At 45.0% G+C, this 18,212-nt stretch overlaps 1 protein-coding gene across 1 annotated transcript in view; it reads left to right on the top strand.

The window, feature by feature from the left end:
• MCTS1 (MCTS1 re-initiation and release factor) overlaps positions 1 to 18,212 on the top strand; it is a 44,801-nt gene that overhangs the window by 10,770 nt on the left and 15,819 nt on the right. Inside the window, exons 3-4 of the mRNA XM_040405806.1 lie at positions 2,294 to 2,391; positions 4,145 to 4,278. Coding sequence (XP_040261740.1) covers positions 2,294 to 2,391; positions 4,145 to 4,278 — 232 coding nt within the window. The remainder of the gene's footprint in view (positions 1 to 2,293; positions 2,392 to 4,144; positions 4,279 to 18,212) is intronic.

Here is an 18,212-nt window from a genome sequence, read left to right as displayed (position 1 = left end):
GCCACCAGATGGCAGGCCAGGATACGAAATGAGCAATTTTCTATCCAAACCCTATTTTAAAAATCCATGATAGTACAAAATTAAAAAACGTAATTTATAGGCTCATAAATGAGGTTGAAAATCATCACAAAAGATTAAAAAAATGTTAAATATATAAAAAATAATAAAATATAAGTTTAAATCGAAAATGCCCATACTATTAAAATATACAAATATTTTTCCAATACAGCGAATTTCCCATTTTTTCATTGCTTCTCTTACCCCAAAAAAGTGATCAAAAAGTCATGCACACTCCAAAATGGTATCAATAAAAACTACTGATTTTCCTGCAAAAAATGAGCCCTTTAACAGCTCAGTAGACATAAGTATAAAAAAGTTATGCGGGTCAGAATATGGTGATGTAAAAACATTTGTTTAATCAAAGTTTACATTTATCTTTACACTATTTTGACATAACCTATTCGTATGGGGTATCGTTGTAATCGTACTGACCCACAGAATAATGGGCATGGATCAGTTTTGCCGCAAATGAAACGCAGTGGGAACAAAACCCGTAAAACGGTTAGTGAAAAGGTTAATAAATGTTTGTATATTGATTTTCTATTTGGATATCTGAATATGATGCGACTGCCCATGGAGACACTGAACGCCGCATTAGAGTGGCAGAGCCCATGGGACTGTGGACGGTTAACATGACTATGGGCTGCTGGGGAGGTGGTAATGAATGGATCCCGCGTTCTTGCAGTGTGATGTCCCTGTGGATGACCTACTGAACAGGAGGAATGGAGCAAATCTGAGTATATGGCATCGTTTTTATTTTGCTCTTTAAGGGTAGTTTTTTGAAGGAGGATTTGAGGCGCATTTTCCTGCAGGTTTTTCAGTCAAAGCCCAAAATGGATCCAGCAGGACCTTTTTTATATTTGATTCCTTTCAAATCCACTTCTGGCAATGGCTGAAAAACCTGCAGGAAAATCTGCCTCAAGATCTCCTGCAAAAAACTGTGTGTGACCCTACTAAGGCCTCGTTCACATGAGCCTATTGAAATCCATCAGTATTCGGGCTGTGGATTACACACGGACTCCTGATTATATACCTTCAGGATTTACTCGCGTATCCTTTCCTCACTGCATTTTTGGGGCACTCCCTAAGGCCTCATTCACATGACTGTTGTTTGGGTCCGCACCCGAGTCTGATTTTTTTGCGGCCCGGATGCAGACCCATGCACTTCAATTTCTCCGTTCCATGGCCCCGCAAAAAAAAAATAACATGTGCTGTTCTTGTCCGTTTTGCAGACTAGGATAGGCATTTTTACTGCAAACTGCGGAACTCACGTTGGCAGCATCCATGTTCCGCAATTTGCAGACCGCAAAACACGGCACGGTCATGTAGCCATAGACTGTAATGTGCATATTTGGAAACAAATCTGCTCAAAACTCGGACATGCTGCAGCTTTTAAATACTGATGGAAATTATGCGCCCATCTGAATAGCCCCATTTATTAATATTGGCAGCGGATCCCGGAACATAAACTCCTGCCCATATACGGATTGCAAATGCGCTCGTGTGAAAGAGGCCTTAGGCTACTTTCACACTTGCGCTTTCCCTTTCCGCTAGAGATCCATCATAGGATCTCAATATCAGGGGAAAAAGCTTCAGTTTTGTCCCCATTCATTGTCAATGGGGACAAAACAACTGAACGAAATGGAATGCACCAGAATCCGTTCCGTTTGGCTGCGTCCCCATCGTGGACAGAATAACTCTGCAAAATGTGTTCCGTTCTCATACCGGAGAGCAAACCGCAGCATGTTCTGGGATGCGGAGCAGGACAGATCGGTCATGACCCACAATGCAAGTCAATGGGGACGGATCCGTTTAACTCAGACACAATAGAAAACGGATCCGTCCCCCATTAACTAACTTTCAATGGAGTTCATGACGGTGTGCTAAAGATAATACAACCGGATCCATTCACAACGGATGCAGATGGTTATATTATCTGTAACGGAAGCGGTTTTGCTGAACCCTGCCGAATCCAGTAAAAACGCTAGTGTGAAAGTTGCCTAAGCAGCGTCCTACATATGACGGGAGCCAGGTAATACTTAGTTTCTGGCTGCCAGCTCCCATATTAGAGAGTAAACTTTGCGTTATAGAAAAATCTAGTAGTGCAGGAGCTGGCACCTAAAAAGTGAATTTACATCCATAGTCTCGGCGTTGGATTTACACTGTTTGAATGGATTTTAGTGACCATAAATTTGATTTCCATAGTCAACTTGACCATTTTTTTCCCCCCCAGCCATGAACACATTGAAATTTTAACAGTAAATGGGGAGCTGCTCTTCTTCAGACAAAGGGAGGGTCCGTTCTATCCGACACTGAGGCTGCTTCACAAATGTAAGTTGTCAGCATCAGCTTCTCAGCTGTTACGTCGGTGGCCTGTGCACGCTGCTGCCCCCACTATTTCAGGCGAGCATGGGCGCCTCTCCACTCATCCTGTGTCATATTATCAGTGCTCCAGCGGTGGGTCCAGGTGTCTGTGTCCTGTATGTCTATTGAAGATACACTTTTTGACTGACACCTCGATCTGCAGTACTGCAAGGGTTAACCCTCCTTTGGTTCTGTGTGCAGCTGCTTCTAATGTGTTAACCAGCTCTGCTATATGTGCTGTGCTATTTTTCTCAGGGTGCCTTCACACGCTGATGAATTTTCTGTTTGAAATCAGTGAATGAGGTGGCAAGCACATAGATTTTTGCAAGCTCCATTCAGTTGAATGGAACAGATTTTTTTTAATCACAGAAAATTCTGCAACAAAATCCGCAGCATGTGAAGGCACCCTCACTGGTTTACTAGATTGCTAGATACTGAAAAGGTGCTATAAACTGCATGTCTGCCCATGTACTGACTTCTGCCTGATTACCGGATTCTGACCCTCTGCTGCCTGACCAGTGTCTGATCACAGTACTGACCCTGTGCTGCCTGCCATGCCCTTTAGACTGCTTTTCAGACTTGCACAAACTCTGATCTCAGCCTGTTACTGTTTTTGAGTTTTGCCTGATCCCTCGATGCTTTGCAACGGTGCCTCTAACCTCTATGGGTCTGCTGTCAACCACACCAGGACTAGTCCAGGAGGTAGTGGGCTGGTGGCTTCCCTGCAGCAAAGTCCAGATCCCTGTCTACGGGTTAAAAAGTGAATATCAGCGGACCACAAGGACAACAACCAGTCGGTTGACACAGTGGTTTCCAGATCCACTGATTGTTACATCAGCATGGTCTTAACATATCACTCTTTACTCATATTTCAGGAAATAAAAGTGGGTTTATGAGAGAATTAACATAATCATGGGATGTATTTAAGTGAAATCCAAGTTAAGCTACTTTCACACTTGCGGCAGAGTGATCCGGCAAGCAGTTACGTCGCCGTAACTGCCTGCCGGATCCAGCAAAACGCATGCAAACTGATTGCATTTTAAGACTGATCAGGATCCTGATCCGTCTTAAAAATGCATTGCAAGAACGGATCCGTCTGTCCGTTTGTCATACGGACAAACGGATCCGTTTTTTTTAATTTTTTTTTTACATTTTTACCGGTCTGCGCTCCGGCATTCCGGTATTTTGATCCGGCACATACATTCCTGTGGGAAAAAAAAGTCTTCAGTTTTTTTGGCCGGAGATAAAACCGCAACATGCTAAGTTTTTATCTTTTGCCTGATCAGTCAAAACGACTGAGCTAAATACATCCTGAACGGATTGCTCTCCATTCAGAATGCATGGGGATAAAACTGATCAGTTCTTTTCTGGTATTGAGCCCCTAGGACGGAACTCTATGCCGGAAAAGAAAAATGCTAGTGTGAAAGTACCCTAAGGAGGTAGAAGACTTGTATAGTACAACACCTGAACACACACACATTTACCTACCATACATGAAGGAACTGTTCTTTATAGGCCTAGTTCTCATTTAGACATTTGGCAACAGATTTCTGAACTTAAAGATGTCCCATTACAACTACGTATCCCCACTGCACAGGGGATAAGTTTGGAAGCTGAAATTTTTTTTTATAGTGGAAAAGTGGAAAAAATTATTAAATTGTTTTATGAGGTGCACAGATAGCTGCAAGGGCCAGTTAACTTTGGTTTTATCTTTTTCTAGATCCTTTTATCCTTCCACATCAGCAAGTTGATAAAGGCGCAATAAAATTTGTCCTGAGTGGTGCGAATATCATGTGCCCTGGTTTAACATCTCCTGGAGCGAAGCTTTACCCGGCAGCCGCTGACAAGGTGGTCGTATCCTTTCACCAGAATACTATGATTACAGGTTGGGATGCAGGGAGGGTGGACAGTGCAGTTAAACACGGACATTGTCTGAGTGATAAGTGTATGGTCATTGTGCTGGTGGTAATCTCCTCTAAAGGGTGACATGGTGATCAGGCAAGAAGTGGAGAAAAGCAGGAACCCGATCAGAACAAGAGCGCTGGGGGATTGGTGAGGCGAGTATCGCTTTTTTTTTTCTTTTCATTTTTAAAAGCCATTTGACACCACTAACAACACCTTTAGCTTTCTGCAGTGATTGCTGCAGGCAGCCAGGTCTGTATCATTTAAATATACCTCTCCTTGATATGTAAAGGGGTTGTCTCTTCTGAGACATTGGTGACATATCACTAGGATAGGTGCGGGTCCCACGGGACCTTGAAAGTGAAGGAGAGCGCATCTAGCATGAGTGGCGTGCTCTCCATTTATTTTTATTTTTTTATTTTTATTCTTTTTATTGAAAGCAGATCAGCAAAATGACAAGAACAAGGGTCATGTACAGACAAATCATACAACAATGAATCTCCCATGTTCCCACTGCGAGAACAAAGGAGTCGGTACGGCATTTAAAGGATCATGAGCCTTAAACATGCGCGTCTGACTGCATTTTTTTAATAAAACAGTGAACAAGAACCGGGGAGGGAGAGGGGGTCATGGGGAAAAAGATGGGCAGGGCTACAATGCCAGAGGACCCAAGGTGTCACACAGAGAGGATTTGAGGTACCAGGAGGTATACTGAAAGGGTTTGACCAGCTCTGTAATATCCGCGGGGCTAAAGTGGGCAATGATGAAAGTTCGCCATTTGCTGAAATTTTTTGAAGCCGAGCACTCCTTGTGTCTTACTGCCTCCACTCTTTCAAAACCCATCAGCACCTTCAACTCAGAGATCACAACAGAAATGTCTGGCATGGTATCTATGAGCCAGTGTTGCAGCAGAACTCTCTTGGCTATCAGCAATATACAGGGAGTGCAGAATTATTAGGCAAGTTGTATTTTTGAGGATTAATTTTATTATTGAACAACCACCATGTTCTCAATGAACCCAAAAAAATCATTAATATCAAAGCTGAATATTTTTGGAAGTAGTTTTTAGTTTGTTTTTAGTTTTAGCTATTTTAGGGGGATATCTGTGTGTGCAGGTTACTATTACTGTGCATAATTATTAGGCAACTTAACAAAAAACAAATATATACCCATTTCAATTATTTATTTTTACCAGTGAAACCAATATAACATCTCAACATTCACAAATATATATTTCTGACATTCAAAAACAAAAACAAATCAGTGACCAATATAACCACCTTTCTTTGCAAGGACACTCAAAAGCCTGCCATCCATGGATTCTGTCAGTGTTTTGATCTGTTCACCATCAACATTGCGTGCAGCAGCAACCACAGCCTCCCAGACACTGTTCAGAGAGGTGTACTGTTTTCCCTCCTTGTAAATCTCACATTTGATGATGGACCACAGGTTCTCAATGGGGTTCAGATCAGATGAACAAGGAGGCCATGTCATTAGATTTTCTTCTTTTATACCCTTTCTTGCCAGCCACGCTGTGGAGTACTTGTCACTACCAGAGCTTTGGGACGTTCTCACAGCTCTGTTTCTCCACCCCTGTGATGATGTCACTACTAGAGCTGGGAGGAGTTCTCACTGCTCTGTTTACTTTTGGTTTCCTTCCTCCCAGCTGTTCCTCATGCGTTTGATTTCCCTCTCTTTATATCACCCCTCCTCCTATTGTAGGGCGTGGATTATAGTTCTCATTTCAGTTGTAGCTCTTGCTTTAGTATCTTCACTTGTAGCTATCTGTTCACTGGACCTGTGTTCTGCTGCAGCAAGCACTCTGGATATTGCCAGCTGTCTTTGGATCCGTCTTCTCTGCGGCTGCAACACCTTCAGCTAAGTGTACAGACATTGTTGTGTACCTGATTATTTTCTGACTGGATCTGAGGTGGCCACGGTTCCCTCCATATACTGAGTAGGGCACCGGTGGCCGTGCCCCTTCCACTATTGTAGGGGTTACAGTGGTCATCAGTCTTAGGTACGTGGGCATGCCTCGTTCCGCCATTTGGATCCGGGCATGTGCTTTAGCAGAATAGGGAGAGCTTTGAGGGTCTGACAGGGGTCACCCCTTTATCCTTCCTAGTTTGGGTCCGGTCAGTAGCTCTTTTACTGTGTATATTATTGTTGCTCACATACAGCCGTGACAGTACTTGGACGCGTGTGATGGAGCATTGTCCTGCATGAAAATCATGTTTTTCTTGAAGGATGCAGACTTCTTCCTGTACCACTGCTTGAAGAAGGTGTCTTCCAGAAACTGGCAGTAGGACTGGGAGTTGAGCTTGACTCCATCCTCAACCCGAAAAGGCCCCACAAGCTCATCTTTGATGATACCAGCCCAAACCAGTACTCCACCTCCACCTTGCTGGCGTCTGAGTCGGACTGGAGCTCTCTGCCCTTTACCAATCCAGCCACAGGCCCATCCATCTGGCCCATCAAGACTCACTCTCATTTCATCAGTCCATAAAACCTTAGAAAAATCAGTCTTGAGATATTTCTTGGCCCAGTCTTGACGTTTCAGCTTGTGTGTCTTGTTCAGTGGTGGTCGTCTTTCAGCCTTTCTTACCTTGGCCATGTCTCTGAGTATTGCACACCTTGTGCTTTTGGGCACTCCAGTGATGTTGCAGCTCTGAAATATGGCCAAACTGGTGGCAAGTGGCATCTTGGCAGCTGCACGCTTGACTTTTCTCAGTTCATGGGCAGTTATTTTGCTCCTTGGTTTTTCCACACGCTTCTTGCGACCCTGTTGACTATTTTGAATGAAACGCTTGATTGTTCGATGATCACGCTTCAGAAGCTTTGCAATTTTAAGAGTGCTGCATCCCTCTGCAAGATATCTCACTATTTTTGACTTTTCTGAGCCTGTCAAGTCCTTCTTTTGACCCATTTTGCCAAAGGAAAGGAAGTTGCCTAATAATTATACACACCAAATATAGGGTGTTGATGTCATTAGACCACACCCCTTCTCATTACAGAGATGCACATCACCTAATATGCTTAATTGGTAGTAGGTTTTCGAGCCTATACAGCTTGGAGTAAGACAACATGCATAAAGAGGATGATGTGGTCAAAATACTCATTTGCCTAATAATTCTGCACTCCCTGTAGAATGTAAAATGATCGGGATCTTAGTCGGACAACTAGACTCCCCCCCCCCCATCAAGACGTATGTAGTGGAATATCAGAGCCTGGGGCTCCATAGGCAAGTCTAATAGCCAGTGTTTTTTGATATAAGCGACCACGGTGACCCAGAAGTTAGCAACCTTGGTACACGTCCATATACCATGCCAGAAGTCAGTTGCCGAGACTCTGCAATTAGGACAATGAGTGATGCCATCCGGGAATTGAGGAGAGGCTGGAAAATTAAAACCAAAAATTGCGTGGTGCATCATCTTAAAGTATGTTTCACGCCACTTTTCGCTTATCACTCACTGGCGGACCTTGCCCCAGCCCTCCAGGATTTTTTCCCCGATCTCATCATACATGGTGATGCGTTCCCATTTCTTAAACCGAGTGGATGGTTTGGCCTTGGTGAAATTACCTGAGAGTGCCCTATACAACCGCGAGAGAGATACTGTTTGAGGAGAGAAACTGAGAATATCGTCAAAGGAGTTCTTAGTCGCCTCCCTTGACAAGTCTCGTAACCTGTGTGTACAGAAACCCAGAGTCTGCATAATCAGCAGAAAATGGGAATCAGGCAGGGCATATTTTATCTTCAGTTCCTTAGGGGTCAGCCATCGTTTCTCCTCTCGGTGCATCAGATGTTCCGCCTTGACCAACCCTCTAGACTCCCACAGCTCAGAGAGTCCTGTGCGATTCCCCTTGGGGAACTCGGGATGTTCCCACAGCGGCATCCACTTAGAGATCGAATGAGACAGGCTAACTGTTTTTCTAATCGCCTTCCAAGCTGCCACCGTATCCCTTTAATAAGAGTGAGGTTTTGATATCCTTGGGAAGCGAAGCCAGATTGGAATGGAGGCATGCCACTAGATTCCACGGGGCTACTAGGTTTTGTTCCAGCTCTCTATTCGAAAAGTGGTCGGTATTGTGTACCCAATCCGAGATATGAATAAATATAAGAGGGGCACTCTCTACAGAAGGGAACACACACAAATCTTGGACTTGGTTATCAATTAATATAATTTAATATCTTCACTGCAAGATAACACTCATGGGCAATCCTTTAAAATGTTAATATACACAATAAAAACACTCCAATATAAAATAAATTCCTAAAATCAATATGTGTGAAGAAAAAAAGATAGCTAATTGGTCCACCTTTTCAGGGATAGTAGGTCTTTGGTTATAGTATAGTATCGTATCTTCAAAGAAAAGATTAAAGTACACTAGTGCCGTTCTTTGATGGATATATGCAATTTGAGCAGTCCAATATATCGTTGTCCTGTTTGAATGCTGTAGGTCAAATCGACCTCAATTGTCCCTGAGTCCGTAACTCTGGTGCGCTGTGTATATCAGCCAGCCGGCTGTAAAGTGCGCTAGTCGTATCCAGAGGTGAACATAAATTTGCTTACCGGATTCTCAGGTGTCCTCCTCGGCGTCTCTTACCGGCCTCCCGCTCCACGGTGTCCTCCGCTGCCCTGCTTCTCACACTACACGCAGCGTCCCACGTGGTGACGAAGCTGGCGTCGGCACGGCGTATTACGTAGCGGAGCTCCCCCTGCTGGTCAGCTGGGTATACTTGCCGGAGGTTGGTTTATTTCTTAGACAGGCCTGTCATGTTATCAGTCAAATGTCCTTATGTGAACATTGGATATTTGCGCTCACTTCCTGGGACCATACGCGTTTCGTGGGACGCTGCGTGTAGTGTGAGAAGCAGGGCAGCGGAGGACGCCGTGGAGCGGGAGGCCGGTAAGAGACGCCGAGGAGGACACCTGAGAATCCGGTAAGCAAATTTATGTTCACCTCTGGATACGACTAGCGCACTTTACAGCCAGCTGGCTGATATACACAGCGCACCAGAGTTACGGACTCAGGGACAATTGAGGTCGATTTGACCTACAGCATTCAAACAGGACAACGATATATTGGACTGCTCAAATTGCATATATCCATCAAAGAACGGCACTAGTGCACTTTAATCTTTTCTTTGAAGATACGATATTATACTATATTATAACCAAAGACCTACTATCCCTGAAAAGGTGGACCAATTAGCTATCTTTTTTTCTTCACACATATTGATTTTAGGAATTTATTTTATATTGATTGGAGTGTTTTTATTGTGTATATTAACATTTTAAAGGATTGCCCATGAGTGTTATCTTGCAGTGAAGATATTAAATTATATTAATTGATAACCAAGTCCAAGATTTGTGTGTGTTCCCTTCTGTAGAGAGTGCCCCTCTTATATTTATTCATATACTCTGTCTACCTAGGCCTGAGGTGAGGCCTTTTGGAGGTGAGCACCTCATATCCAATACTGATCCGTGGGTGTAGCCGCTTTTCTTTATTATCTATACTTATTCCAATCCGAGATATGTCTCAGAAGGCAAGATAGATTGTATCCCCGTATGTTCGGGAATTTCACCCCTCCCTCTGGTTTCCATAACATGAGCTTTGAGAGAGAGATACGGGGTCGCCGACCAGACCACAAGAAGGTGGTAAATGCCCTATTCGAAGCAGTAACATCAGCATGTTTCAGTAGAATCGGGAGCGTTTGGAGGAGGTAAAGTAATTTAGAGAAGCTCATCATTTTGATGAGCTGATATCTGCAGAGGATAGACAAGGGAAGCGAATGCCATCTCTGTAGTTCTGATATTATTTTCGCTATGAGGGGTGGGTAGTTTAGCTGATACAGTGACCCAGGGAGCTTACCAATCTTCACCCCCAAGTAGGTGATACAGTCATGTGAAAATATTAGGACACCCTTTGAAAGCATGTGGTTTTTTGTAACATTTTTAATAAATGGTTATTTCATCTCCGTTTCAACAATACAGAGAGATTAAAGTAATCCAACTAAACAAAGAAAACTGAAGAAAAGTCTTTTCAAGATCTTCTGTAAATGTCATTCTACAAAAATGCCTATTCTAACTGAGGAAAAAGATAGGACACCCTCACATGTATTCCCTCTTAAATTGGCTCAGATCTCACACCAGGTGCACATAATTAGTAGATCGTTACTCTGCATGTTGAATGAGGCTTGCCCTATTTAAACCTCAGACATTTAGTTTGGTGTGCTCCTGACTGTTGAAGTGAGAGTGAGCACCATGGTGAGAGCAAAAGAGCTGTCAGAGGACTTCAGAAAAAAGATTGTAGCAGCCTATGAGTCTGGGAAGGGATTTAAAAAGATCTCAAAAGATTTTGAAATCAGCCATTCCACTGTCCGGAAGATAGTCTACAAGTGGAGGGCTTTCAAAACAACTGCCAACATGCCCAGGACTGGTCGCCCCAGCAAGTTCACCCCAAGAGCAGACCGCAAGATGCTAAAAGAGGTCTCCAAAAACCCTAAAGTGTCATCTCGAGAACTACAGCAGGCTCTGGCTACTGTTGATGTAGAAGTACATGCCTCTACAATCAGAAAGAGACTGTACAAGTTTAACTTGCATGGGAGGTGTGCAAGGAGGAAACCTTTGCTTTCCAAGAGAAACATCGAGGCCAGACTGACATTTGCCAGAGATAAAGTTGACAAAGACCAGGACTTCTGGAATAATGTTCTTTGGACAGATGAGTCCAAAATTGAATTATTTGGACACAACAGCAGAGGACATGTTTGGCGTAAACCAAACACAGCATTCCAAGAAAAGAACCTCATACCAACTGTGAAGCATGGAGGTGGAAGTGTCATGGTTTGGGGCTGCTTTGCTGCAGCAGGACCTGGTCAGCTCACCATCATAGAATCCACGATGAATTCTACTGTGTATCAGAAGGTGCTTGAAGAACATGTGAGACCATCAGTTAGAAAATTAAAGCTGAAGCGGAACTGGACCATGCAACATGACAATGACCCAAAACATACTAGTAAATCAACCAAAGATTGGCTGAAAAAGAAGAAATGGAGAGTCCTGGAATGGCCAAGTCAAAGTCCAGATTTGAATCCCATTGAGATGCTGTGGGGTGACTTGAAAAGGGCTGTACGTGCAAGAAACCCCTCAAACATCTCACAGCTGAAAAAGTTCTGCATTGAGGAGTGGGGTAAAATTTCCTCAGACCGATGTCGAAGACTGGTAGATGGCTACAAGAACCGTCTCACTGCAGTTATTTCAGCCAAAGGAGGTAACACTCGCTATTAGGGGCAAGGGTGTCCTATCTTTTTCCTCAGTTAGAATAGGCATTTTTGTAGAATGACATTTACAGAAGATCTTGAAAAGACTTTTCTTCAGTTTTCTTTGTTTAGTCGGATTACTTTAATCTCTCTGTATTGTTGAAACGGAGATGAAATAACCATTTATTAAAAATGTTACAAAAAACCACATGCTTTCAAAGGGTGTCCTAATTTTTTCACATGACTGTATGTCGCTTAACAGTCGCTAGGGAGAAACCAGAGGAAGTCCAGAGGTGAGGGGGATTCGTGGTGTGCAACTCCAGGACCTCACTCTTGGAAGAATTAATTTTATATCCCGAAAAAGAGCCAAAACGACGGAGGAGATCAATCAAGGGGCCCAGATGTCGCTGGGGAGTAGCCATAAAGAGCAATAGGTCATCGGCATATAAAGCCAGTTTGACCTCTTTCCTACCTACAGTGATTCCCGAGTATAGCTCAGAGAGGTTCGATGGCTAAGTCAAAAAGGAGGGGGGAGAGCGGGCACCCCTGTCTGGTTCCTCTCTGACGGGGAAAAATGGGGGATAGAAACCCTCCCGTATGAATGCGCGCCGCGGGGCTGGTATAGAGTCCCTGTAAAAAGGTACGGATATCCCCGATCTTGAATTTATCTAACACCACCCCCAGCCAGTCCTACCGCAGCGAATGAAAAGCTTTTTCCGCGTCCAAAGCCAACAAGATAGGGGCTGTGTCCGGCTGGGGGCGGCATCGAACCCAATCCAAGGTTGCCAGCACTTTTCTGATGTTTGCTACCCCCGACCTTCCCTTTATGAAACCCACTTGCGAGGGGCCTATCAGGGCGGGCATTAGGAGGCTCAGTCTATCAGCCAGGATTTTGGTCAAAATCTTAAGATCCTGATTGATGAGCGAGATCGGGCGATATGAACCCGGATTCTGCGGGTCCTTATTGGGCTTTAGTATCAATTTAATGTAGGTCACATTGACGTGGGCGGGGAAACCGCCCGTGTGCAGGAGATGATTGAAGTATTCAACTAGGGTGGGGGCGAGGTGATCTTGTAGCATCTTATAGAATTCCCCTGAAAACCCGTCAGGGCCTGGCGCTTTCTCGTTATGTAGGGAACGTATAATATGTAGGACTTCCTCAGCCGATATTTCGGCATTCAGGATCCCCCGTTGTTCCTCCGTCAGGGATGGTAGCTTGATTGCTGATAAAAAAAAAACGTTCGCCCTCCTCCTGTTCCCCTGGAGTGTCCCTATAAAGCCGCTCTTAATCCTTTCCTAGCAGTTCATTTATCAACTTGGGGTTTGTGTGAATAGCTCAGTCTTCACCTTTCAGTGACTTAATGACCGTGGGAGCCCTTCTTCCCTTAGCTAAATTTGCTAGCATTTTGCCCGACTTATTCCCAAATTGGAAAAGATCCGACTGATATTCTGATCGATACATGGCTTCCCGCCTATCAACCCATAATTCAAAATTGCTTCTAGCTGCCATCCAGGCATCTTTGTGCTGACCTGAGGCCACCTGAAGAAATCTAGTGTATGCTAGTCGAAGGGCCGTGCTAGCTTCCTGATATTGTTTAGCCACCACTTTGCGCAATTTGCTCACATAGCGAAGTACCCGACCCCTCAGGACCGCTTTAGCGGTCTCCCAATGGGTCGAAACATCTGATGCACCCCGAGGATTGTCCCCCTGGAACTCCCACCACCAACCTCGTATTGTATGTTTGAAGTTGTCATCTTTGGCCAGGAACGAAGGAAAACGCCACAGGAAATCTATCCCTCTAGGGCAGGCATGCTCAACCTGCGGCCCTCCAGCTGTTGTAAAACTACAACTCCCATCATGCCCTGCTGTAGGCTGATAGCTGTAGACTGTCCGGACATGCTGGGAGTTGTAGTTTTGCAACAGCTGGAGGGCCGCAGGTTGAGCATCCCTGCTCTAGGGTATGTATTCTGCAAGCAGATGGAAACGGATGAGTGATCAGAGATAAGTAAGTAATGGATTTCAGAGGAGACTACCTTAGAAGACATATGTGAGGACACAAATAGATAGTCTATACGAGACCAAGCATTGTGCGCATGGGAGAAGTGCGTGTATTCCCCATCATCGGGGTGTAGAGAGCGCCAGGTATCATATAAGCCCGTAGAGGCCAAGAGAGGCGGTATGACCTTGTCAGAAAGCCTCCGTGTACCCACAACCCCCTCAGCTCTTTTCCGATCTTCCAGAACAGAGGCAACTGAGTTAAAGTCGCCACCCACAATTCTATTATGGGTTCCATCCGCATGTAGTCTGTTCTCAAGAAGAGCGTAAAAAGGCACATTAGTGTCATTCGGGGCATATACGTTGTGGATACTATATGATGTCCCCTCAAATTCAAGCAGCAACCTATGCCATCTGCACTCGCTATCATGGGATTCTGATAACACTGTCCCTGATAAATTCTTGTGGAGCAGTGTAAGCACTCCTGCCCTGCGCTCCCTGGCCGAGGATCCGTAAACAGAGCCCACCCAAAAAATTTTCAATTGAAAGAAATCCTTATCTTCTAGATGGGTCTCCTGTAGGAGAACTATGTCAGGCTGGAGGCGTTTTAAATTACACAAAATTTTGGAGCGCTTCTGTGGTGAGCGTAATCCCTTGACGTTCCAGGAGATGATTCGCATTTCAGCTCTGATAATCACGGATCCCCGGGCAGAGAGAGCAGCGGGTGGGTAGGGGAAAAGGAAGGGGGAAGAACACACACAAAAAAAAATGAAAAACAATATATAACACTGCCTGTAAATATAGCAGATGATACCCACCAGGCACCAAGGCTAGATGGTGTTTGCCTTCCCTAAATCTGGGTGTCGACTTCTCTTTTTTCCACCATGGCGGAACTCCCGTATACACTGCCTAAACAATAACAACAGTAATGCTAAATTATCAAGACCCCGTAAATTAGATAAACTCCTGGCCAAAAGTATCCGGATACGTCCCGTGCATCGGCCATAAATGCAAGATCTGCTCAGGTTCGGGTGCCGCCCCCGTAGCTCACGGGTAAGCGTGGTGGTCCCTGAGGTTGAGTCTCGCTTGAGTCTAATGCACGTCAGCGTCCCCTTCTGGAGTGCCTTCCCAAGCCGTTCCGTGAACGGTCACTCCCCCCCGCGGGCCGTTGGTTCCGCTGACGGCTTTGGTGTAGACCGCTGAGGAGATAGGGTGACGTCACGCAGCTCTGAGTCTAAGATCCCGCCGATAGCCGCCTCCGCCTCAGAGGGGGATCTAAAAGTGACTGTACCTCCTCGTGCGCGGTGGATCCTCAGCACCGCCGGAAAAACGAGCTGAAAGCGAATGTCCTTGTGATAAAGCTTGGTGCAAATAGGGCTAAAAGCCTTGCGTTTTTTTCGCAACATCTGCCGAGAAGCTTCAAAGAGCAAGATTCTGTGGCCCCTGATAGTGATTTGGTGCTGCCTCTTGCGAAAGCTGCGTAGCAGGTACACCTTGTCATTGAAATCCAGCAGCTTAAAGATGACTTGACGCGGTCGTCCATCCCCGCCACGGGGAGACGCCGCTACAGAGTCCCCGGCCGGGTTTTTTTCCGGGCCTATCCTGTGGGCGCGTTCCACCCTGCAGAAAAAATTTAGGCCGAGGGCCTCAGGTAGTTCCCTTTCACATAAGTCCAGAAGCTCAGGTTGCTTGATAGATTCGGGCAGACCCACCACCCTCAGATTATTGCGGCGGGACCTGTTCTCTAGGTCATCCACCTTGGAGCGCAAATATTCCAGGGCATGCTGCGATTGAATGACAGAATCAGAGTACCCAACTTGTTGCTGGAGAGAGCGCAGCTCTTTTTCCAAGTTCCCTACTTGAAGACTGGTCTGATTCACCTCTTCTCTCAGGGAGTTAAAGGAGGCCATTGTAGTCGTCTCCAGTGTCTTCTGGATGTCCGGCATAATGCGCTGCACCACTTCTATGGCTAGCTTTTTGTAATCCAGGGAGTCAGGGCTACCCAGGGGAGTCATATCTCCCTGGAGATTCTGGGAACTCTCATCTTGAAACAGCAGCTGCTGGCTATCCGCCATCTTTGCCGCGTCCTGTGAAGCTGCCTGCTGCGCACCTGTAAGTTTCTGGCCACTCCGGAGTAAGTATCGTTCCATCGGCGTCCAGGAGTAGGTAAGTAATGTCAGCCACACTTCCCTCGGAGGTATGATCGCCTCCCCGCGCTGCTAAATGATCGCTGGAATCGGCTGTAAGCGGGAGCTTCGAGCGTTGCTTCCTCACATGGCGGCGCCGGAACCGGAATTCTCCTCTCCATTTATTTCTATGGGAGTTCAGAAAAAACCTGAGCGAGCACACTTGGCTATTTTCAGAGGTCCAGTAACAATGAATGGAGCGTGCACTTCGCAAACGTAGCCACCGCTCCACTTACTTCTATGAGACTGACAGAAATAGCGGAGCCATATATAGGAGTTATGAAGAAAGCTGAGCGCTGGCTTGGCTATTTCTTGCTATTTTCTGCTCTCTATTCATTTTATAAGACTTCCAAATATAGCCAAGCGTGCTCGCTCAGGTTTTTTCTGAATTCCCACAGAAATGAATGGAGAGCGTGTCACTCATGCGCAATGTGCTTTCCTTCACTTTCGAGGGCCCGTTTTAGAGATAGGTGTGGCCTTCACCGATCTGACTTTGATGGCATATCCTAACGATATGCCATCAAAGACCTAAATAAAACAACCCAAGAACTGTGCTCCAGCTACAATAATAATAATAATACATTAAAGGCTATGGACAGCTGTGATATCACAGCTAAGACTATAACCAGTCAGAGGGTAAAGTTTACTACAGACAGTAAATGTACTTTGGGCAATTCACAGACTACTACCCAGATTAAAATGTAGCCTTTAATAAAAATGCATTAAAAAGTAATCCCCCATCAAATAAAAGGAAAAAAAAAAAAGATGATAACCAAATGCAAAATAATGAATCGACAATAGAGATTAGGGCACTTTTGTAGGTATAGGTGTAGGTCACTAGATGGAGACTTTCCCTAATACTGACACTATGCTGTAGGCCCTTCCTACAAAACAGAATGGCCGCCCGATAGGGGCGATCCCGTATTCAGGAATCTCCTGAATGCCCCTAGATGGCCCTGAAAGAGAGGTGGCCCACCGTAGTAGCGTGGCCTAGAGCAGGTTTACTTGGGGACCTAACATAAATGCCAAAAACAAAAAATTATAGCTATAGAAAGTATTCTCTAATAAAAGTGGGCATCTGGCCCCCTCTTATGTAATAAACACAGATCACATATCAGAATAATGCTATCATAGTAGATAGCCCAGTGGTACTTGAACATGGGACGCGCAAGGCTAAGGTCCCCCTACACACAGCACAGTTTCCAGGTATAGAGCTGGCTAGAGATCATAGAGGGCCCGCTGCAGGGTGGTGTCCATGATGGAATGGCAGGGAAATGTAGTGCCAAGGCGCCGGTTTAAATAAGCTGCCGGAAAGGAGGAGGCGTGGCGCATGTTACGTCACTATAGCTGCTCTTCCTATAATGATCGCTGGTGGCCGCATCCCATAACACCACATGACGCGGTCATGTGATGTGTCATGTGATCGGCTGAACAGGACACTAATAGGACACGTAATCAGGTCAAGGGCGATCATGTGATGTATCACATGATCGGCTCTGTAGGCTCTGTCTATGCCATAGAGAGCAGGTCACATGAGCGGGCCACCTAAGAGGGGTACATAGTAGATAAAATTGACAGGTAGCAAATAATATTTTACATACTAAGAGGCTACGGACCTAGACCTAGATAAAGTAGATAAAACACTTTATTTTGCATACCAGGTTGGAACAATAAATGAGGTTACTAAACTAATTAGAGGGCAAACAAATTCTCGGTACCCAATTGGTTACATATTCCCATTTGATATTCTGTACCCGAGAGATAAAGCGATATATGCCCATATGTATACGGTTTGGTTGGCCATTCATAGGAAACACGTATAATTAATGATTTCATTAAGACCAGCAGGTATTTAAGGTATAGATCCACTTAGATTCTTTTTGCCTTAAAATCCTATCAGTCTCCACCCTTAATAGACTGCTTTATTGTCTTGATCATGGAGAACCGTAGTGATCTTATATTGCCTCCATGGTGTAGTAAAACATGTCTAGAAAGTGGTTTGTCGCGCTTATTGCGGATATCTCCCACATGTTCAAGGATTCACTTTTTGAACATCCTACGGGTTTTACCGACATACTTATATCGACAATCACATTGGGCCAGGTACACCGTGTTACAGTTTGCAAATGAACGAGTTTTATAGATACGTCCCTGGGTACTATCGGTGAAGGTATCCCCTATCGCAATAAAGGGGCATGCTTTACATTTACCACATCTAAAGGTCCCTGATTTCCGATTGGATAGCCACATGCTTTTGACTGGAGTTTCACCAAATCCGGGTCCGTTTTTAATAGAGACCAGTATCTCCCTAAGATCTCGCGAACTTGTTGGGATGCGGTATCAAAGGTGGCAATAATCCTAATCACTCCTAGTGGGTCATCTCTCTTTTTAGATTGAAGTAGAGTGAACCTATCCACAGAGTCTGCATGCCTCCAAGCCTCAT

Source organism: Bufo bufo, chromosome 8, assembly GCF_905171765.1.
Source record: "Bufo bufo chromosome 8, aBufBuf1.1, whole genome shotgun sequence".
NCBI lineage: Eukaryota > Metazoa > Chordata > Amphibia > Anura > Bufonidae > Bufo > Bufo bufo.
Note: the sequence above shows the minus strand (reverse complement) of the source record. Positions and strands in the feature narration are given on the sequence as shown.